Below are 24,055 nucleotides of genomic sequence, written 5' to 3' on the forward strand. Positions count from 1 at the left end.
TTTTTTTTTTTTTTTTTTTTTTTTTTTAATGGGCTTTGGGTAATTTGTAAGCTGTCTTGTTAGATCAAGAGCTTCTCAAAACAACCTTGGATTTTGTGATATTGTTGCCAAAAAGAGTTTGCCCTACAGGGTCCTGCAGCTGAAACCATTCCTAACATACAACAAATTGCAGCTTCCAGACATTTTATTCTCACAGAATACATTAYGTTATTTTTAAATTGCTTTACTGTCTTCTGATTGGCACAATACATAGTTTGGTTTCAAACTATGAATTTCTACATAATCTGGAGACACAAGTTAAATCTTAGATAGTAGCCTCTTTTCCTACTTTTTTTTCCTACTATTCTTTTCCTACTACTCTTCAAAACAACAGAAGATATCACAGGGTATCCAAGGAAAACATTGACTCATACATTGTAGACCAAAATGTATTAAGAAAGAAAAGTCAATTCACTCATAAGAGTGGAAAATATCCGAGCCTGTTGATATTTATGAAATGAATGTCCCACCTCCTTGAAAAGAAGTTCTTTGAGGGATGAARTGGCTGAACTGCTATAGCCATTGAATTTCAGATCAAACTATTCATTWATCTGGCTTCCAGTATAACACAGGTTGGATCCTTAACCCAGTAACTTCCATGGTGGTTTCTCCCCTCCAACCCTTTGGTAAGCCTCCTTCCTCTTCCCACCAACAAAATGAGTCATCTCTATTAAAATATTAATAGAGGTCAAAAAAAGCTCATTTCATATATATATATATATATATAAAAAAATGCAAAGTCAAAATCTGAAAGATTTCTTTATGAAGAGCAGACTCAGTTATATTATATCACTACATAAAATTCTTGTATGTTTTCAAGGATTTGTAAATTAGTTATAAACTCTGAGAAGGGGCCGTCAGGTGAGAAAATCTATGCCTGTTAGGTTGGATGTGTTCAACCTAATGTAAAAAGATTCATCATTAAATTTTCAACATGATAAAAATATTCTCTTGTATTTAACAAGGCTGCTATATTCAAAGAAACTATATAATGAGATCACAGGATCAATTTTACAGTTAAATCCATTCTTGATCTACCTCTAAGTTTCCACACATCAACTACAAAGTTAAGTTCAAAATTACATCAGCAGGAACAATCACTTCTTAAAGCCCTAAGCATATAAAGACATAAGTAAAATGTTGAGTCCTGAGCCTCAGAGAAAAGGAAAAAAAAAAAAAAAAGTTTTCATTTCATATTCATTGCTCTGACAGATTGACACATACCACATATGTACATCACTTCCAGTGTCTTTAGGAAAGGAACACATTTCAGGAAATATGCAAGGAGTAAAAGCATCAAAGCAATGAAGAGAAGAAAGAAATCTACATCATTCACTAATATTTCAGGATATGCATACTAATAAGAACTTTAGTAGCAATTGCAGCAGCTGATATTGCTTCAGTTTAGAGTTTACTGTACATATTAACATTTAAAAAGCTATCAAGCACTAAGAACTAAGTATTACCATTATTATTATTTGATGAGGACAGGGCATAGACTCAATTTTATTGCCAAGGCAGTTGCCCTCCCCATTACTCCAGGTTCATGAATTGCATAAAGACCTTCAATCTGTTAAATGACTCCATTTTATATCTCAGATTTGCCAGCCTCTACAAGGAGAGAGTCTGGTTGTTTTCCAAACAAGTCTGAATATCCTTACAGAAAAACACTTGGACAGATGGCTGTCTTTCCTACTGATGTTACACCAGAARTATGCTTGGAGAAAAATTCTGTCAACATCTCTTGAGTCATAATTTTGCCTTATTTATTCAAAACATTAGCTAATGAAGTTCATTAATCCATTTTATATTAGCATTCAATTTGAAGTTGCCTGATTAACTAAAACAACAACAAAAAAAAAGCCTTAAAATTATCTTTATCTTTCCGCTAGGAAAACAAAGCAACAGTTTCAAAAGGAAAAGTTTTAGGGGATCACTAACTCCTCCATGTACCATGTCATTCAGTTAGGATCACTACAGTAAGAGAAACTGAGGAAGAAGCTGCTTTTCATAAAGCATCCAAGTTTGATTTCTACAAGAATGACTAGGGCATAAAATAAAATTTAATTCTTAAAATAATTACTAAAATAATCATACAACTTTTGATAACTCTTGTTCAAATTTATCTAAGGAGTCAAAAGTTGTAGAAAAGCACTGAGGTGTCTTCATGAATTTCATTTTGAAATCAAAGCTATCCCATAAAAATCTATTTAACTCAAGACTTGGTATCTCAGATATCTTAGTGCTTTTTTGTTTGTTTGTTTGTTTGTTTTTTCCCCAGGAAAAYATTGTTTAGTCCTTGGAAGTTTTGGCACTGTCCTTATGTTTACATGACATTATCTTGTTTGAACTGAACATCCAGGCACCTGTCTGCTAACAAAAGAAATTTCAGATTTGTTTCAGATTGTGGTGATTCCTAACATTAGCCTGCAAATACAGCATTGAGACTAAATGTGTTGATTTTGTCACTACTGCTTGTAGCTTTGCATAGAATTTTTTTTTAATAAGTAGAGCATATGCTCAAGAAGTAGGAGACACAGTTTTATTCTCAGTTCAGCCCAAAGGAATTAAAATCTCTATCTCTAACCAGGCTATGAACTACTAAGCAGGAAGATAGTAAGAGTCTTGTGCCACTTGAAWAAAAAAATAAAACAAAAWTTTATTGCAGGAGGACAGGAACTGATTCTGTAACCTTTGATCTGAGTGATTCCTAAGCTCCAATGTGCCCTTTGCTCAGGCCACTAAATAGCAATGGCAAATACAACATAATATCATAAAAATACTATTGTTATTCTCTTTCTTTGCACACTCAACTCTGCTATGCAATACTGACGGCTTCCAACTTCAACTAGAGAGAGGGCTTTTGTCTCTTGTGCTCAAAACTGGGTTTCTAGTCTCATGTGAGAAAAACTCAAGTAGGATTTTCAAAGGTTCACTACTTTATTTCAAGATATTCACGATTTATCTGAAATAGTCAAAATGAATCAATGCATCCATACATTTTTTATGGTTCCGTTCTCTAAACTGTTCAAAATGTGCCTAACATTAAATATTTAAGGACTACTAATGAGAAGTCTTTTTTTTGTTGTTGTTGTTTCCTCATCTTCTTCATATTTCATTTATATACGTGTTCAAACATTTATAATGATATTAATTGGTATTATCTATTAGCAGTAATAGTAATTCTGATCACACAATCAGAAGATCGAGTCAAGTCTTCTTGAAAGTCACATGCCATCATCAGCCAAAAACTTCATATTCATAGCAGCTGYGTGATTTAAAGTCTGTTACTATGGAAAAAAACTTCAGTAGTTTCTTTCACTTCAAGTTCTACTATCTGGAAAAAAATAGATTATAATAATAAAGCTATGAATATTAAGAGTATTTGGATTTGTGTTCCTACTACTTTGCCAGTTTAATGCATAAATTCTTTGAAGAATATGACTAGAGTAAAGAAAAAAGCTATGAAAACAAAGCAAAGAAATAGGATGAAAAATAAAAGAAGATTAAATGCTTTAATGCAAACTATCAGAAACCTAAACCTCAAATAGAGTTTTTGCAATATTCAAAGCAATGGACCACATACCTGGCAAGTAGATTCATTAAACAGAAACATGGGCACGCATAGGAATGCACAAGTATATACTAATCYGCTCCAAAGCCTCTGGAATACAGAACTGAAAATACATTCATTCTACTCTAGATTTAGTCTATTTAGTATTTAAAAATTAATTCCATTCCAGATTTYTGCTCTTTTGGAAAAATTATGAATCCAACTGCGGGTTATCCTACATTAACCTTCTCTTGGGGGAAAATTGAGAAGCATGACTTGGCTAAAGTGTGATTCTGCRTGACTTGTTGTTCTAGTCGCACTGTAAAATCATAACCACGCTAACAGCGGATGTTCTACAGAAGCAACCAGCAGTCACTTTCATGTCCTGGCATGCATATAGTACCTCTGTTAGTAGAAGTGTGGCAATTCTAAATATGTACTAGCACTGATGCATAGGAAAAATTAAATGTGCTTTTGCTGCAAGTATGCAATACTCTCTTCCATTCAGATACTATGTTGATTACCGCAGGAGACACAAATTTTCTTTTCTCTTTATTTCTGCTCATAAGCCAGAGGCATATCACAGATAAGTTGGCTTCTGAGGCCAAATCGCATTATTTTCTAGCACCCATTCAAAAATAATTAATGTCCCATTGAGGGCATTTCTGGGTTTGCTGTATGGCTTGGGATCTGATCCAGAGTGGGTGTGCAGCGACCWGGAGGATCATTGTTTTTTAAATTATCTCATTGTGATGCCTATTCAGTCTTTATCTTTTATTCCAAGATGAGCTCAAGTAACAATTGTGACAGTGTTTAAAATGTAGATTAGGAATAATAGGGAATTAGGAATAATAGATTCCAATCTTTTAAGGTTTTCTCAGAAAGCCTTCGAGAACTGTCCTGAAGATTTTTATGTGCAGCCTGATGAAATGTGAATATAGAATAAATAAGATTTCTTGAAAACTGCTCAAGTGATGAATGATGATGGAGCACTACAGGGTGCAACAGCTTGCTGTGCAGAGATAAGCCTCCTTCATCTGACCTAAAGATACCAGGTTATGAGTAGACTTTTATATCTACACACTGAAGGTACAGAAGAGAATGTAAATAGAAAACCAAAAATAAAGAAGAGTGCAAATGATGAAGACCACCAAGGGTATTATACCATCATCTCTCCCTGGGTCTAATTTCAAGGTTCAGATGATTAACCTCCACTGCCACTTTCTTTTTGTAAAGGAATTACATTCATTAACTTGCAATCTTTGTCTATGTAATCATTTCTTCTTTGCTACAGGACCTAGGAAAGCATATTTCAATTCTCAACAGATTTCTGTTTTAATCAGTGTATGTTTTCCAGACTATAATGATGTAGCGTAAAGCTCTCCAGGTTTCTGAGAATGTTTTACCTGGGCAGATTTTATAATTATAATTGGTGTACAAGACACGTATCATCTCTACAGTTCTTGGTCATCATGGAGCACTGACTGTTTTTTTGAGAAGCAGCCAGAATTGCAAAAGAACTGTCAACAAAATTGTTGARAACAGCTCACATACACATCCATTTCTGGTGGAGGAAGGGTGTACGCTCATTCAAATAAGCTTATGAGGTTAGCAATGTCTGCTAAATAGTTATAGTCTTTACTGTGAGCTCAAAACATCAACACATCAAACCAGTGTCGACTAGATAATGCTCTAAAATCCCTGAAGAAAGGGAAGCATTCCCATTAGCAGATGTTCATCTGTGAAAGATGTAAACACAAGGTATTCAAATCGCCTGTGGGTTGATTATATATTTTGGGGGGATTGGCAGACAGCTGAGAAAGGATGGGCAACTTCACAAAATCTTCACTACAGTTTTTCAAACCTCTCTTAAAACTATTCAAGAAGTGAGAAAGACAAGAGGGGAGCACTCTAACGATGTTTGGTGTTGTAAAAAAAAAATTGTCCAGGACTAAAGGAAAAGGAAGAAGCAGCTGTTTGAAAATTATAGAAGCAGTATTGTTACTGGCTGTCTTGCTAATGGGAAAGAGTATCTGAAGTATAAGTTACACAATTTCTTTTAAAATAAGTGAGAACTATRTGTTAGGACACAGACTTAGATTCCAAGACTCCTACCAGCATGAGGAGGACCCTGTCAGGTTGTGAATTCTACTCCCAGGGTAGAATGCAGAAAGTTAGCACTAAGAAAATGAGAGAATAGGGGAGACAAAGAATCCCTGATCTCTAGAATGTGCTTCCTCTAAAATGAGAAATAGAACCAAATACTGTAGGGTGTATCCAGCAAGGAAGAAAGTGCCATCAGAAGCAATCATAAAACACACTGCCAAACAGTTCTTGCTATTTGTATCTACTCTTAGGTCCATACATCAGTCACAAGCTTGTTACATACACCAATGAATCTTTCTGTTTAAATGGCAGAAATTGAACTGGGAATATGAGCTGTGTCTCCGACAATAACCTTGCCAAGGTAAACATTATTTTGTATAATAGAATATACAGAGTTCTTTTCTCAGTTTGCCTTTTTTTTTTTTGTTTAACTTGGAAATCAAACTAAAGAGATGAAGTAGTGCTAAAACAGCGATGTCAAACTATGAAATTCTTGATTTTATCATAGTTTGTACAAGTTTCAACTTCCCTTTTACTTTTGCACTATGCCAAAATAATCATTTGCTCCATTATTGCATAGCTTTCCCATAGCTGTCATTCTTATTAAGTGCACATATATTGTCTCAAAATTGTGCACCGCAGTACTGTTGCATTTCAGATCCTAGCCATATTTCTTGCAAACATATCCTCTCCAAGAAGAATGATGGAGGGGATCAGATAAGGATAAAAATAGACATCATCCTTAAAACACCAGACTTAATTCTTGCATTCTGCCAAAGTTTTTTTTTTTTCTCTCTTGTTTTTCTTGGGTTAAATTATAGAATGTTTCATCTAAATATTTCAGTTATTTTTGTATTCTTCTCCTCCAGAATCATACTTACACTGAYACACCAGAAAATTCTCCCTGGATTCTAAATACATTTGCCCTAAGAATGAGAACCTGACATACCATAATGGTTTTTGTATTCAAGTATGCATGCCCTTCTTTCTGTTTCTCCTCCCTCAAATGAAACATGCCAGTTCTATTTCTATTTATACCTAACCCTGCAAAAAGTTCCAGTGTCCTGATTTTCTTGTTTGCGTAGTATGTCAGCTAAAATAGCTACGCTCTTTGTAACTCCCTTTGAAATTTCTGACTGCTCTGAAAAAGTTTACTCCTAAAGAAAACAACATGCTGATAACTTAAAGTCTGTTCAAAATTCCCCAGTTTAATTGCCTTTGCACCACAGGTAGTTACTCTGTGTTCAARCACTGAAACAATCACACTACTGTACTCTACTGACAAAAATGGACACTCCTTGCAAGATATTAAGAGAAGGCAACATTTGCTTATGGCAATAATATTGCATTTGAGGCTTCTGTGATGGTAATTTGGGATTAGGATTAGACCTCACTGTTTTATTCCACCCTCCTGCCACCACCATAAAAAACTGGAAAGAACTTGATAATTTCAATGGCATGAAGTGGCATGAATTGTTTGAGAAAAGAAAGGTCATTATTCCTTTTAAGCCTCATCCAAATCTGTAGGTCTGTCTTCCTTACAACAGTTTTTTTTCTCTCTTCCTTCCCTCCACAGCTCTCATATCGGAAAATCAGACAAGGTAAACTACTGCTTTATAAAGACAGGAAGAACAAATACAAACACAGTCTCTCCAGACTAAAACAATACTAATCCTCTTTGTGATTGCTTGGAATTTCTGAGAACGGAGAGAATTACCTTCATTATGGTGCATGCATACAAAGAAAGAGCACTACATGCAGATGAGAAAGTGGAAGTATTTTTTAATAATGCTAGGAAGCACTTTTAATTACCTAGAAACCCTAGTTAGCGTGAGGATGAATCAACCCTATATTTCCTCACAGCAGTATATATYCCAGGGACTACACCCAAAATTTTGATGAAGTCAGTCTATGGAAAGGCATGCAATTTAATGGCTTGAGTGAAGAGATTGGCCAATTTATATTACAAAATACATGGCTTTCCTATAAAATTTAGTTTTAAAAGTAGCTAAAAATATTCCAAAACTCATGTCTTATCAACAAAATTTTAGTTGGATCATTATCTGAAACTGAGATATCACTGGTTCAGGTAAATTCTCTGATAACTACATTATAAGGTCATTTTCATGGGCTCTTATTCTTCCTCCTGTTCCCCAGGAATATTAAATTATATTTAAAAAATGAAACAGAAGCTGCAAGAGAGAAAAACATAAAAGACATACAGAACGGGAGTGGGAGATAAAGTCACTGCAAAATGCCTCATAAACACTTGCATGTCTTGTTATGCTGATTTCATGATCCTCCCTTCCATGTAAGAAAGACTGAGAACACAAATCAGGATTTCATTTGCTCTTCAGAACAAGAATATTTTAACCAGAGAGAAGTTAGAATAATTTCCAGTGTGAAGAAAAGTGTTTCAACTATGAGTTTTAGAAGAATTTCAAAACAAGTAAACAAATCATCAAAAAGATGTGGGTAGTCACTAAGCAACACATTCTGTCACTCTTACTAATACCATGTACTACCATATCCAAAGTTTCATTTTATTTCTTTCGATTTATTAAAATAATAAATGCATATGACAGTTTAAGAACAACAAGACTCACTGGAAAGGATGGCAGGATTGCACTTAAAAGGACAAAGCTGAGCAACATCAAAAAACTCTGTAGAGGGAATCAAAGGCATATGGCTKTAATTACCCCGAGGTAAATGTTAATTGATTACAGTTTTCACAACAGAAGCAGGTGTTTTCTGACTGCACTCAAACCAAGCAGAGAACGGTTGAGGATCCATCAGATATTCTTATTTTAATTAGTCTTTGTGACTTGTATCTGCACAGAGGCTGTAGAGCCAGAGGTAAGGTACTTGTGGCACTCAATGAACCCTTGTAAAATACTAATGATGTKGAACCTTTTCTCATCCATCACTCGTCTGCTCAAAATGCTGTGCATATTACTTCACTGTGACATTGTCCTGAGTGCCATTGCTTTAGGTTTCTTTTTGTGGAGAAGAATATAGAGAAGAGATTTTACTGGACCACGGTTTCTCCACTACCTAAACAACCATATGCATGTCTGCACTACTAACTAATGCACAACAGATTTTCAAAACAAATGCATGAAATGGCTCCAGCAAATAACGAACAAAAAGATAGAAAAAAGCATTGTTAGTGGTCTACATTAAATTGAAAATAGGTCAATCTTCAAAGCAGTCTTTGCCTAAAGCCAACTCAAACAATTGCCTGTACAAGAATGATGACCAGCTCACTTAATATAGTTCTTTAGCTTTCAAATCAAGATTTACACCTTCAACATAAAGAGGTCTTTGCAACTTACACAACTTTGAAAGATGAAATAAAGCTCAATAGAACAAATACTTTTATTACTGTATAAAATTTTTATCACTGTATAGCTTTCCACTGTATAGAATTTTTTTTTTATCACTGTAGAGAACTGCAGCATACATTTGTTGCTAAGCAAACAACAGGCTYCTTTGTAAGTTCAACAGTTCAAGCAGTAAGCACTTGCAATTCCTCACTTACAAACACCAAACACCCTCTTTTAGCTACCCAAGCTCTCTTAAAAATTAGCTTCTGTTTCTTTCCATGTTTTAAAAGCATAAGGATGAGGTCTTCCTCACTGATTTAGGAAATTCCAGAGAGATAATACGAAATAAACTAGCTAGGAACCACTACATGAAATCAAAAGAAATGTCCTCCTGAAAAAAAAATAAAAAAATCAGAACAACTCTTAATATATACCCTGGTTTTGAGAGAAATTTTTAAAACACACACACACACACACACACACACACACACACACACACACACACACACACACACACACACACAGATTCAGAAAATCCTAGATCCATTTCCATGAACGAGAAAGAAAACATAGCATTTTATAAAGAGAGGAAGCCAATTCACACGTTGCCTGGCTCCAATAAAGCCAGGATCTCCTCTCTCTTGCTCCTTTGTACCTCTTGCATATTTTATTTATGATCAAAGGCTATTTACTTTTGTAAGGAAAAAGCACATCAGAGAAAGCAGCTGTAGGAAACATCAGGCCTGTGAAAATGTTAAAGAGCATGATGCACTTTTTCTAATACTATCTCTAGTGTTAGAGCTCTTGCTCCTGGAGCATCTCAAAGGATTTGCCAGAAGCAATTCATAACAAAACTGTTCGTTCTTCATTCCCAATTTGGAGCAACATCATTATCAGTTTCATTTTTTTTTTTAATGGGAACATTGTATTGGTAGCATCATTAGCAGAACTGCTTAGTACAGCGATAAAATAATGCTAGGCTTCACTTTTTATAGAATCTGATTAGAAGAAAAGCACCACATCTCATGGGCAATTTATAGCTCATCAGTCTCAAAACACACAGGAAATAAATTATAAGAGAAGGATAAGCTTAGAATGATGCTTATAAACTTGATCTTCTAGAAGGAAAACAAAATAATAGTTCTAATAGTAAMTGGAGGCACTGAGCATTAATGGATGACCTCGCTATTTCATATAAAACACTATACAAATACGATATTTACTACTTTATGTAGTACATAGAAAGTCTCACAGTGCACATAACCTTTTAAAACATCTAGCCTTACAACCTTCTGTGAGATAGGAAAGTGCTCTTTTTTACAGCGCCCTTGTTTTACAGAAAAAGGAATTGAGGCACAGAAGTCATCTTATCTGAAATCGTGAAGAAAGCTATCGACCTTTAGAAATAAAAACTGATCATGATTCTGTGTTTTCTAACCTTTGTAAACATCTCAGCACAGAAACAAATGGCATAGAGAAATAAATGTCTAAATTCTAAGCACTCACATAAATCCTAGAAATAGTACCCTCTGGTCCTTGAAATTATATGAAAGAGGAAAGTACCAGGGCAGGATATTTTTCTGAGCAGTCTTTTACTTTTAAAGGCTTATAACAATCTAAATAAAGTAAATTTGTTTACTGTCAAGGTATATTACCGACTTTACTCTTTCTTTTCACTTAAGCTTGGAAGACAAAGACAAGTATACAGTTAGGTGGACATTTGTTGAATTTGCCAGCTCTGCTGAGAAATGAGCTGCTAAGTTTATAACTATTAAGAAAATCTTACGGGAAAAATGACACATTGTTTAGAATGGCAATTCTGTGTGTAAAATATTAAATTGCGAAACATTCATTCAACATAATGAATGAAATTTGGTTAAAGTTTGCTAAGCTGGGGACTCAAAACATATAGGTAGTAAGATCTACTTTTGAAGATTTACTCAAGTAAAACTATGAAGATAATCAGAACAGATGATGGTATTGACTGCTGAAAATTAAACGAAGGAAAAGGGCTATCGCACACGCACGGTGAAATTGAAAGGTTTCCAAACTATTTTGATCCTGAGACCTTCATAAAAAAGGATTTATAAATTAAAAACTTTTTTTTTTTAAATGTACACAATATAGGTGAGGTTTCACATTCACTAAAAGAGAATGAACGCACACACACACAAGCAGCAATCCTTTGTTTGGCAAGACTAAGTCCAACTGCAAAGAAAGGGTATTTCTGTGGAAATTTGGCAAAACTGTAGACACATAAATGACTGTGGGTTCTAACTATTCAGATTCACTGCCTACTGAGTATTACTTAATAAAGTTGCTGTACACACAGGCATAATAGCCTACAAAGAAGCACAGATACACAGCCTGATATAATAAAGGACTTTGAGTATGGAACTGTTAGAAGTCAAAGCTAAAGGCGGCTTCTTATGTATTCTAAATAGCGACATCTCAGTAACTATGCTGATTTGGAACTTTAGAGATTTCTTTATCAATTTTAAAGAGCAAAAAAACTGTCCAAAGTGTCTGCAAGGGAGGGCACACACTCTAGATTACAGCTGAAGACATTAATTAAACCTCATATGTAAACCTACAGGTCGGTGGTCAAACTAGAATTGAAGCAAAGGGGAATAACTTGATGAGTGGAAGTGAGAAACTGGTTATATCTACATTAGCACGGTCCAGTTAGAACTGACTTTTTGAGTAAAGCTGTTGGTGCTGTGTACCTCATGTTCAAATGTGTGCATRTTTTGTGAGGTGTTATTTGTGGTTAACTTTTATCCAGTCCTGTGGATTGAATGCCCAATAGTAGCTGCAGAGCTTACTCCTGTCTGTTTTTTTTCTGTAGAAAAAGAATCCAGCTTGCAGGCTCCAAGAGACCATGCTCTAACATATACCACAGGGCAATAACTGGAAAGGGCTGCAAGATACACTTCAAAAATACACTCTTCATCCAAATTAAAGTGCTGCAAATCTACAACTCCTCCTGAATTGTGTGGCATACTCTGTGATCCTGGTCTAGCTGTCAGGCATGCTATATAGATCCCCATGTGGTTCCTATGTAGAAACCAATGTGAATGGGACATAAAGAAGTTGTTGTCAAACCAGAGTTAGGGAAATGTATGARATATGCAATCCCTGAATAAAAACTCAAGATCAAATAATATTGATGCATCTATATGCCTTCATCTGAGCACTGATCTCAAGTTGGTAAAACAGATCCATGCTCCTTTTTTTTTTCCCTACATAGAATGCATTAGTAGCTGCTGGTTTTGACTACCTGAATTCAAAGCATTTGTACTACGCTCAACAGGTGCCTCTTCCTGTATTTGGCAATCACTAAGACACTGTGACTGGCAATCACTAAGACACGTTTATCTGAGAAAGGTACAAGAAAAATAGCCTGAAACACGCATGCAGAAGAAGTTGAAAAACAAATACGAAGAGTTAAATGCATGAATGTTTCAAAGACAAATTTCCAAACTCTAAAAATGATCTCTAATTTGAGAAAAAAGGCAAAACCCAATAAACTTTCATGATCATATAGTGTGATGTCATGTATTATCTGAGTCCCACAGATATAAATTAAGGTTATAAGAATAATTTTAATATGTGTATTACAAGAACAGTTTTGGGACAAATTCAGATGGAAATAAATACTGAAAGAACTTCAAGCTACAGATGTTGAAATTTATCAGTAAGCCTGAGATAAAGAAAACTCCTAGGGAAAGCAAAAGTCTTATAATGGAAGTAGCTGAGCAAGTTAACATCCTGTACTGGAACTGGTAATTAGAGTTTCAGCATTATGACTGTACAATAAACATCTGGGGATTTACAGTAACGTTGGTTCTTGGTGTGGAGCCAGAGACTCATTTATATCTTCAGCTGAATTGAAATTACTCATTCTGCAAAGCAAGTATCTATAGTTCACAAAGTTTGTTAGAGTGTCATTCTGTAATGCATAATTCTGCCAACAATTCATACAGTATATATATTGCAGTAGTCTTTTTAAATATAGATGGTAACTGTAGTAGCATGGTGTATCCAGCTTTGTCATGGTGGATTAAGTTTTACAAGTAAAATGTTATTGTACTTTACTCTCCTTAGTAAAAGTGAAATCTCCATTGGTACCAAACTTGGCATTCCAATACTGATCTACATGAAATTAAATACTTTTAGGAAAAAAAAAAAAGTGAAGTCTACAATAGGCACACAGAATGATTTGACTCTCTCCCCCCCCTCCCCCCCCCAACTGGTTTAGGTCATAAGGAAAACATTTCTAAAATAACTTTTGTCTTAATTTATTTTTGGTTCTGAATTTTTCCATTAATATCTACCAGATCTGATTTCTCCACTCAATCTGTGGCCTCTTTTCCATATTTTCTGAAGAAATCAAGGAACTATGAAATTACAAAAGCAAAGTCTTGTGCTGTCAATTCAATTAAGTGTGAGTGGGCGCCCTGTGATGTTGATGAGGTGCCCTGAAAAGCTAAGCCAGAAATGCAAAGTGGATCAGCTTTTTGCAAAAGCAACTACTTTTCTACTTGCAGAAAAAAGTACTTTGACCAAAATACTATCCTGCCTATTTAAATTTGGGATCTTACAATAAGTTCTTTTAAGATGTAGGTGCAGATTCCCTTCGTAAGGTATAACTCACTAGCATGCACTAACATTTTTCAACACTGTAATTCTATTGAGTAATATACTCAATATACTAGTTGTATATTATTTGTAGCATAAAAAATGTATTATAACAAAGCATAGACAGAAAAAAAAAGAGAGAAATCAACTTGGTAATTTAAAAATATGTGGATATATTTTTAACATTATTCTCAAGAAGGCACAAAAGACAAATGACTTTGGCTTTTGGCTTAGTTGAAATAGCTCATTTCAAGTCTTAATTTGCCTAAAAGAAGTAAATATTAAACAGTTATAAATTGAAATTTACTTAGACTCTTCCAAAGAATCTTCCACAGAGAAAGTCTCCAAAGTTTTCCACCAGAAAACTCAACCTTTTTGAAGCAACTTTTGATAATATCGTAAAATATAATGAAAAGGTACAATGGAACATTTTGGTCACCTGCAAATCAGCAAAATGTGCTGTTATCTATAAACTGAGGTTTGAATAATAAACCTTTCAACATCTTCTCTCCGTTTCGCATTTACTTAATTTCATATTCATAGAAAGGAAGAAACTACCTAAAAAAGAGGATTTCATTGGAATATTCATGGAAGAAATTAAATTGGAAAATCAGAATGCTTTTCTGCAAAATCCACAAGAAATTATCACTGAAAAAGGGCAGAATGATTACATGCAAAGTTAGACACTGGAACACAGCATAAAATACATGTATTTGTTAAAACTGCGTGGTATTTACCAACAATTTAGAGATTATTTTTAGTTGAATTTTTAATTCCTTTAAATGAAAAATAAATTCAAGTAATATCACTGATCATACTCTTTGTACCAAGGAAAGTTTAAAATGTTTTGCTTTGTGCAATTATGATCATGAAAATGCTGTTAAAGTCCACAAGGCTTTCAACTAATGTTAATGTTATTTGTTATTATCACTGTTGGACGCGGGCCAGGGTCAAAGACTGTTCTTGTTCTGAAATAACCAAATCTTTGCACAGTATTTCTCCAAAGTAAAACTTCTAAACTGCTTTGGAGGAACAATGCTAGTAAATATTCAAGAGCATAAAGCACAAGATGATGAAAAATACATATTAATTTTACATTTAAAAAGAAGAATTATTACTCTACTAAAATTTTATAAGGAAGGACTGAATGAACAACGTACTTAGGATCTAGTAACAATGAGTATTACTATTTTTTTTTTTTTTTTTTTGCTTATTGTAGGCAGTGCAAGAAACCTGAAAGGAATAGTTTTGTTTCTAAAGCATATTATTTCACTGCAGCTATTTTACACATACACACACACACACACACTTCTTATTTTAACTTGAGGAAGAAAGCTTGATCCTTCCTCATTAAAGGCAATGTTGAGGCAACACAGCTTTCTGAAATAGAAAGAAGATGGACAGTTTTTTGAGAAAATATCTAGCCACAAAGAAAAATGCTTTTCTTGAAGTCACTGAGGAAAAGATCCTAGAAACATATAAAAGAGTTTGAAGTTCATACCACACTGGGAAACTCCTTCAGGGCAAAGAAAAATCCAAACAAACAACACCCTATAAATGCATTTTCAAAGCTAAAAATTTCAGCTTTGAGTATTAGGATCAGGCACAGGATATAATGATCAACCTGAACTATCACAGAGTTTCACAGAAATTTATCCTAGTAGAATATCAAAGCATTTCAATCAAGGAAATATTTTAAAACTAAATATGCATTTGAGATACCAAGACAAAAACAAAAACAAAACTCCAAAAAAAAAAAAAAAAAAAACACACTACTTCTTTAATTATTCTACATCACGAAATGTTCCCAAATTAACATTTATTCCTCAGGCTAGCATAAAAATGGATGGATTTAGGCCACTCATGACTGTATTCATGAACTGTAACGAACAAAACAAAAGCTTGGACAATATCAACTCAGATTTTTCAGCATAAGAAGTACACATCTTCCTTGGACGAGCAACAAATCATTGTAATCATAAGTGGAGTACCCAGGTGACAYGAAAAAAATGATGTGTAGAAAAGATAGAGTTGTACAATTGGGTGATCCCCAGACAAGCTTCAGTGAAGTATAGCATGTCAAGGGCAAAGTCATGATTCATGAAGGTCTTATCGGCTGTCAGCAAGGAGTGGAGTACAGCCAATTCAATTTCAGAATGGCAGTCCCTACAGAGACCACCAACAAATATAAGAATGACTTGTTCCTTGGCAAACTTGTGGTTAAGAATACCTTATATCATGCTCACAGCCAATAAACTGACACCAGGTTTTCAGTACACTGGAAGTGCTCCATGTTGAAAGCCACAACGACTTGGTGGGCCCTTTATACCACAGTAGTGACTTTATTCTCACTGACAGATGAATGATTCCCAAAGGCAAATCGGAAAAGTAGTATCAGAAAAATGAACTGGGAGCATTTCAGACTTTATTAGAGAGGACTGTGACATGCAACTGCAGAAACAAGCCTTGTACTTTATACAGAGCAATAAAGAGGGCACGACTTTAGGTGTCTTTTTGATTCTTTGATAGTACAAAATTGTGAAAAATGACTACGTTTCCTATTTAAGTTTTCCCTGGTACTTTCATCTCTCAGTAGTGGTAAGACTGCAGGATTCTCACACTAGCTTTACTATATGGCATCTTATAGAGCAGAAAGCAGACCTTATATAGGGAACAATTTGCCCTTAAGCTTTCACAAGAATATATTTGGGGTGGGTGAAGGGGAAGTGAGTTTCTCTACATGTTCTTTAGAGAACTCTAAACTCTAAAGAAAATCTTTAGAGAACATTACAACTGCTTATGAACACACTTCAGGCATGACAACTCCACCAGACTGAGCGAGCAGTCCCTGAGCCAGAAGGTACATAGGAGAGTGCTTGATAGCCGTTGGTCACATGCCTTCTTCATGTAGCTTCAAAGCAGACACCGTTTTGACCAGATGGCTGCTGCCACCTAAGCTATTCTATGACTCTRTGGATTGTGCAAGACATACTTAACAAAAATTTAAGTACCACAATCTATGGGATTTCTATAAAGCAGATTATAGAGAAACAGTTTATTTCTATGTAAGCTACACGCTTTATTCTAGACAGAAAATCACAAAATGGTTGGTGATGGAGAACATTTAGTCCAACTCCCACTATTCAAAGCAGGGGCATCTACAGAGCATTGCCCAGAAGCCTGTCCAGATGGCATTTGAATGGAGACTAAGGATGGAGAGGGTGGAGACTACATCTCCTCTCTGGGCATATAGTAATTTTTCTAGCACAATAAAACATATAGAAACTAGACACTATATCAGCACAAGACCAGTGTAATCACATGTACTAGACTACACCCTAGATGGCATTTCATGTGTGTTTTATAATTGTGAAATAACTTTTAAAATATTGATCTAGTAAATGTGATTTTAAAATAACTTCATCATTGTGTTTAACCTCACATGAGCAAAAGTCATCAGAAATAATTGACTATTTCTCTAAGTAGAAATCTAGTTACAGTCTGTGGAGACAGTTCAGAAGGTGGACCTATTCTTCAATGGTAAAGATGCATACTGATACATTACAAGAAAATTCAAGGCCATAACAGCTCAGTGTAGRCCTAAAAATGGCTGCTGGAAGTAGAAAGTTTTCCTCAAATAACTGAATATTTTTGCCCTTTAACTAGCCTGAAATTTGGCACTGGACTAAAGCCAGAAGGTACAGACCTCAAGATTTGCCATCATTAAACAGAGGCAAAGAAAGCTTATCAAACAACACTTAAGAAATTCCAATAAGTCTAAGAAAAGTCTGGAGAAAAAATAGAAGTGATTTTTTTGCAGTGATCACAGTATTCATCAATATGGTAGACTGTGCAAAAAATCAAGAAGTCAGAGGAAACCCACCAAATCAACCTTATGTCAAGAAGAGAACTCAGGCCTTCACATAAAGGCATCTAAGCCACAATTACATGCCTAAGTACAAACAGTCCCGAATTCAAAGATTAACTCTATATTAATGATGATATATACTTGGAGAAAACATGAAAAAAATACCGTCAAATAGGTTTCCTAGGATGGCTCAGGTTTGGAAAAATATTATTTGTTCTCAGAAAAGAAATCATATATTTAAAAATACAAGATACACAGCAAGTTTTTCGTTGTATATTTTCAGTTACAAGTTTATATGCAGTCAATATTTCTGTTTTCTTGAAGTTTTTAAAATGTTTTTCATGTAAGTCACTATATAATGTCTTCTCTAGCATTAGCTACTGAAAACACATGAACCAAGTCCAGAGAGCATAGTTTCAACCTYGTTATCTCTATACAAAAGCAAAACAACTGCCAGAGCATAAGACAACGAGTTACCTCTTTTATCTGCAAGGAAAATTATTAAATGAAGAAAACTTAGGCTTTCTTCAATGTTTATAAGCATTGCATGTTTGAATGGAAGAGATTAATATATCTAAAAATTTAAAGAAAACTTTTGAAGAAAGTTTTTTCTTGAGGAAAAAAATCATGCTTTTTTTTTTTTTTTCTCCTTTATGGCAAACTAATAAAACTCTACACTAATTGTTTCCATTCATAACCRAAGCAATAATGGATGATAATGAAATCAAATACAGGAGGTGTGGAAAATAGTAATAATACAGGTCATTGCATTATGCGCTGCTTGATTTCATATATCTTGTTACAGACTGTCTGTATACAGTCTTGTATACAGACTATATCATAATCCGGATTGCTTGCACCTGGATCAATGCCAACGATGAAAAATGGAAAAGAAATTTAGACTTCGCATCCTGTTCCTTTACAGCACTTATATTTGCATGCACTTTTTCCTCACATTGGCTAGCAGCTTTGTGTGAAATTAATATCCTACTTGGGCATCTTATTAATCTCATTTGACACAGAACCTTCCATACTGACTTTACAAGAATGAACGTTCTGCTGTATGAAGCCCTCTACAAGCAAATATCCCAAATGGTAACTGGCATCTACAATAATGCCAACTGGAATAGACACCATCCACCTGTGACAAGGAACTAATAATGAACACACTATGAACACCACACTGTAATTTCTAATGGAAAAAAGTGTTCTTCTTGAAGTGTGGGTATACAGGTTACGCAGCCTGGGAATATTACACAGATTTCATAAACTCCACATATCAGAATACTAAGGAAATATTAAAAGAACTCAGAAATTTTAGAGGTCCTTTTCATGGTTAGGATAAAAATTTAGACAAGTTTCTCCTGTRGATGTTTTTCCAATTTGAGAAATCAGAGTATAGCCTTACTAAATCAAAAAGTAAAAGAATATTATTTGCCCAGGAAAGTGATAAAATCAGACATTACTGATGGATACACTACTAAATATTCTAAAAATTTCCAACTCTTAAGCATTGAAAGAGCTCGGTTTTACAGAAAAAGAAGACAGAGAGACTAGCTGTTCACTAACACATCTTTTAACATACTTAAAAGTATATTAAGACAGACTGCAAACTGTCATAACATCATTTATGAATGATATATATTTTTATGAAAGCAAGATAAATTTCAGATAGTAAAGAAAAAAGATTTTTCTGCGAACGTATTTAGGATATAGACATACCCTGCACTCCTGCCAACTTTTATATTATTAAAATGCTCTGCACTCAATTGAAAACCATTATATACTCCTCTCTGATCACAGGTTATCACTTGTGTGGTAGGAAGGACTTAATAGATTTCAAATAATGCAAAATTATTTTTAATGGAACTATTATATTATACAAGCCAGCATGACTGAGTCACAATGAGTAATATTGCACTTCCGAATATACAGTATCTTGATTTACTTCCTTCCTCTCTAACATAGCCTGCTGCTAAATAACAATTACATTTAACAATATGACATATGGTTTGTTTAGAAGAATTAAATCTGAGAGACATTATGCAGTTCAGTAAAATTATTTTTAATAATAAAAAAATAAAAATCACACTAGGTAAAACCAGAAAGGACTCAGGTTGAGCTACTTAAACATATAAAAAACCGTTCATTTATATCACTGCATTTAGCATATATTATGTCCATCTTGGATTTCTAAAGTTCACATCAAATGTCTCATTTCCAGTACTGAGGTCACAAAGTATAAAATGTTCATGCCTTATATTTATGCCTTCTTAAGAGGAAGTATTTTGTTTCAGAAAGCAAGCAAAGTTTCAGAAAAAATCTATTTTGGATACAAAGGCAGATTTCTCTTCTATTATACTCTCAAAACAAAACTCCACTTTCTGCAAGTTGAGGAGGTGTAAGAATGAAATTCGGTAATTTGAGACTGAAAAAAAATAATTTATATTGACTATAAGTTAAGAAAAAAAGATGTAAAACATACCTTTCTGGAATGGATTTCTTTCACATATAGTGGTAGTAGAAATTCAGATATTCCTTCAAGTCGTATTCCTTTTTTAGTGACTCTCAAATTTCCCATTCCATCCTATAAGCAATAACATATATATATATGTACATATTTCATTTGAGGAAGTTACCTTATCCAGAACAAAGTACAAAGAAGAACACAGTAGCTAGCCTAATACTTAAAAATGAGGTGTGCAAGAACACTGGTTGTGAAGTGAAAAGGAATTCCCAGAAAATAAGAGAAAAGCAAACTTTTATAGGGACATGAAAATAGGAAGGAATTTTAGAATTATAAAAATCTAAAAAGTCTTCAAGTCTTCATTTTATCAAAAATTATTTTATCAAAAGTGTTATTTTTGTCAAATAATAATAAAGAAGTATCTTTTTCATGAAGATAAATGCTTTTTTTCATGGCTAATAAGACCATGCAAGTGCAAGGCTTGTGGTGTTGGCAAGCAAAAGTCATGACTAAAGTCACTTGGAGATTCTGGGCAATAAAAGCCTTACAATAAAATAATAGAGACAAATATAGGCTATATATTAACATGATTATACATTAATCTGATTTAAGATTACTTAATCATGATAKCCTCTGAAGATCTGTCTCATGAAGATGAACTTTCGAACTCTGTAGTGTATTTCTTCTGATTTATTGCCATGTTCCCATCCACTGTCTTTGGAAATTCAGTGGGCTTATGGAGAARTTCAAATAATGACTGTTCCCATTAAAGTTTCCACTGTTCACAGCTGTCTTGAAAACCTCACACATCACCTAGGCAATTAAAGCCAATACGCARATTTTTTTGTGTTTGTTTGTTTATTTTGTTTATATCAGCAGTAGTTGCTTATCATTACACAAGARCACATTGCTGGTGAAAAAAGAAGAAATTTGACTTTTTTTGTTTGAAGKTTTTTTTTAATAGAAATGAGAAAAGGGCCATGGCATAAGTCTGAGTAAAACAAATCAAGTAATTCAATACTTAATAAAATATAAGCGTAAAACCCCAGCATCTTAGGGTTTTAGTTATACTCTTATGGGAAAAACAATGAAACTTGCTTGGTACTTAAAGAGAGGATCATTTTGCAAACTGATGGAAATCCAAGATAAATGTTCCCTGGATGCCTTGACAGGTCACTTCAATGTAGAGCCAGTGAAACTCAAACCAATCCACTTAATTATAGAACTAGCAAATTTAACTGCTGATTGTTTTGAAGCATTTGCTAACTTTACTGTAGCCAAGATGTCAGAACTTGCATTTCTTTTCTTTTGGCTGAACTGTGAAACAAGTAACCTCCACCAACTAGGCAGCCAGAAACAGCTGGATGCCAGAGCCCCCAGCTGTTTGAGCTGGATCCGGAAAGGACACACTTGATGAAATGCAGTCATGCTTATACAAAGATTCTGTTTTATACCACTATAGCTATGTCCTTTCTAAAATAACTAATGATGCCAAAATTGCAGATCTTAGAGTTATACTACTGCACCCATATCTAAAATAAAACTGTGAAAATTATTAAAGAGAGACAAAAAAAGTACAATGTAATTAGACTGATATAATTTCTAAGGACAGTCAGGGTACAAAGAGAGATAGGTTTCAAAAGCACAGCACATAATAATAGGAGAACATTATTTGGGGAATCATGCTTTTCCACATCAGTTATGAGATTTTTATAACTACGTGATCAGAAACTACCAAGGTAAGAAAATACGTRTAATTCCTTTCCAAATGATAGGGCACCATGAGAAATTCAGGAGATTCTGTAACAGTACATATAACCTTTAAAAAGTTCACAGTTGATTACATAAATCCAATATTTGCCTTTTKGTTAGCCCAGGCACCCTATATACTTAAAGTATGATAGGTAAACTATGAAATAATGCCTTTTAAAAACATTTAAAATATAAAGCCTACAGTTTCATCATTACAAATGAGAAATGAAGAGAGTGATGCCTTTTTCTGGGAAGAAAATTAGAAAGAGGAATTGTAAAAGCGTGTATAACCTGCACTAATACACCTAAATTCTAAATAGTCCATTTTTTCCATATATAACAACCATAATAAGGAAATAGAACAACCAGACTATATTTTTGGCAGTAAATATATATTAAACAAGAATCAGATACTGATTTATTGATTTAGATTATAATACATTCTCTAACTGAAAAGGCAAATCAATACATTGTTATATCTGCTTCTACATAATGTTTGTGACTGCCAGACACAAAATATTTTTAATGGTAAAACTTGCAAAAAAAAAGAAGAAATATAAACTAAAATTTTCAGCCTGGAAATGCCAAAAATAAGGATGCCTAGGAAGCTTCAATTTATCTTGTGTGTTTCTACATAATAAAGTCTAGAATTATATTATACATATTTTACCACCTGAATACCAGGAAATTCACCACTTGTGCATTACTCCCTTAAACCTACGCAAGCAGCTATTTGTTATGTTGCTCCTCATTTATTGTATTCTGTTAAAATACTGCTTTGATGGCAGCATTATCAGTTCCCTTCTTGCCTTCTGCTTTTATACATGGTTAGTATTGCAGTCCCCAAGTGCTGCACAACTATGTTAATTTTCAAAATAGTTCTGGTGGGTTTATGTAGAGTGATGTTGTTCTTATTTTACAGAAAGACTATTGAGGCACAGAAATTAATTTGTTCATTAATGTTTGCTAGTTATATTTTTTTTTCCTGTTTCTTTTTAAGTAGCAGAAAGTAAATTTGTAAAGCAAGTTTAAACTGCCAAGGTCTCATAAAAAAATTAATGACAGAGCCTACTTTTTCCAGGAGAGCACTTGTTTCCATGCATAACTTGTACAGATGGCAGGCAGCCCTTCACCAGACCCTCTGCTATAATTCAGCACTTCCAGTGTGGAAAGACTCTGGGCATATGGAAATACTTTAGTAAAAATACATTATAACCTAGTTAGATTTATTAAGACCAGACAGGCAATACACTCAAGTACAAACCACAAAATGGTGTTACAAGATGAATTGAAATAGAATGAATGCGACCTTAATTGCTTGACAAATACAATAATCTTCCCTAAGTAACTTCCTGAAATCTGCTATAGATGTTATGAAATAAGCTTAAATACTAAAGCAGTGAAAATAGGAAGGCGTATTAAAAAATGATTAAATAAGGCTATTCCTCTTAGCAGAACCATTAAACAAAAGATTTTGTTCATCTATAATTCTCCACCTCATTTAAACAGGCTTCAGAATAAGGAAACTTCCCTGTTTCACTAAATTACAGTTTCCAGAAGTATGACATTTGGTTWAAAAGTTATTATAATTTCAAAGGTTATCAAAAGGAAGATCTTTTGTGTTTGGTTCATCATTTAATGCAGTTAGACCTAAGAAGAACTTTGGTTCCCACAAAAAGAAAAGAACTTATATCAAAGAGTTTAAAACAAAACCAGAGAGGAAATCCTCTAAGATAGAAACCAGAAATTATTCTTTGTCATCKCTGAAGATGTCCAGGAATATACTGAGGAGTAATGATGTCTGTCTAATACTTTTCAACTGTAGCCACGATTGCTCAAGGAAATATAAAATCCTCTCCAGAAAACAGGGAAAGCAATTATTATTTATATTATATAAATGTTAKAATATTATTACATATAAGTATATTGGTCCACAATGAGAATGGTTGTACATATAAATTTATCAATTCAAGCATCAGACTAACATTAAGTCTGAMTTGATTAAAGGACAAAAAGAAGATTTGTATTTGTCGTATCTGTTTGCTTTGKAAGCTTTGGAATCAAAGGTAATTATCTGCACATGCCAAACATGTATTTTATGCTGTTATATTAAAACTGTAGCAGTCTTGCAACAACTTTTTTTGAATCTGAACTCTATATTAAAGTGAAAAAAATCCCAAATATAGTTATTATTTACCGCTGTAGAGGAGAGTATAATTGCATACCAGAGCATATTACATGAGCATCTTAAAAGACTTTTTTATCTGATATCTCTTCTATTTAAATTACACATGATAAATTAT

The 24,055-nt window shown here is 34.0% G+C and overlaps 1 protein-coding gene across 1 annotated transcript in view; it reads right to left on the minus strand.

The window, feature by feature from the left end:
- SGCZ (sarcoglycan zeta) overlaps nt 1-24,055 on the minus strand; it is a 215,784-nt gene that overhangs the window by 82,777 nt on the left and 108,952 nt on the right. The window contains exon 3 of the mRNA XM_026033647.1: nt 20,019-20,120. Coding sequence (XP_025889432.1) covers nt 20,019-20,120 — 102 coding nt within the window. The remainder of the gene's footprint in view (nt 1-20,018; nt 20,121-24,055) is intronic.

Source organism: Nothoprocta perdicaria, unplaced genomic scaffold (genome assembly GCF_003342845.1).
Source record: "Nothoprocta perdicaria isolate Ctin4 unplaced genomic scaffold, notPer1 scaffold_13, whole genome shotgun sequence".
Lineage (NCBI taxonomy): Eukaryota > Metazoa > Chordata > Aves > Tinamiformes > Tinamidae > Nothoprocta > Nothoprocta perdicaria.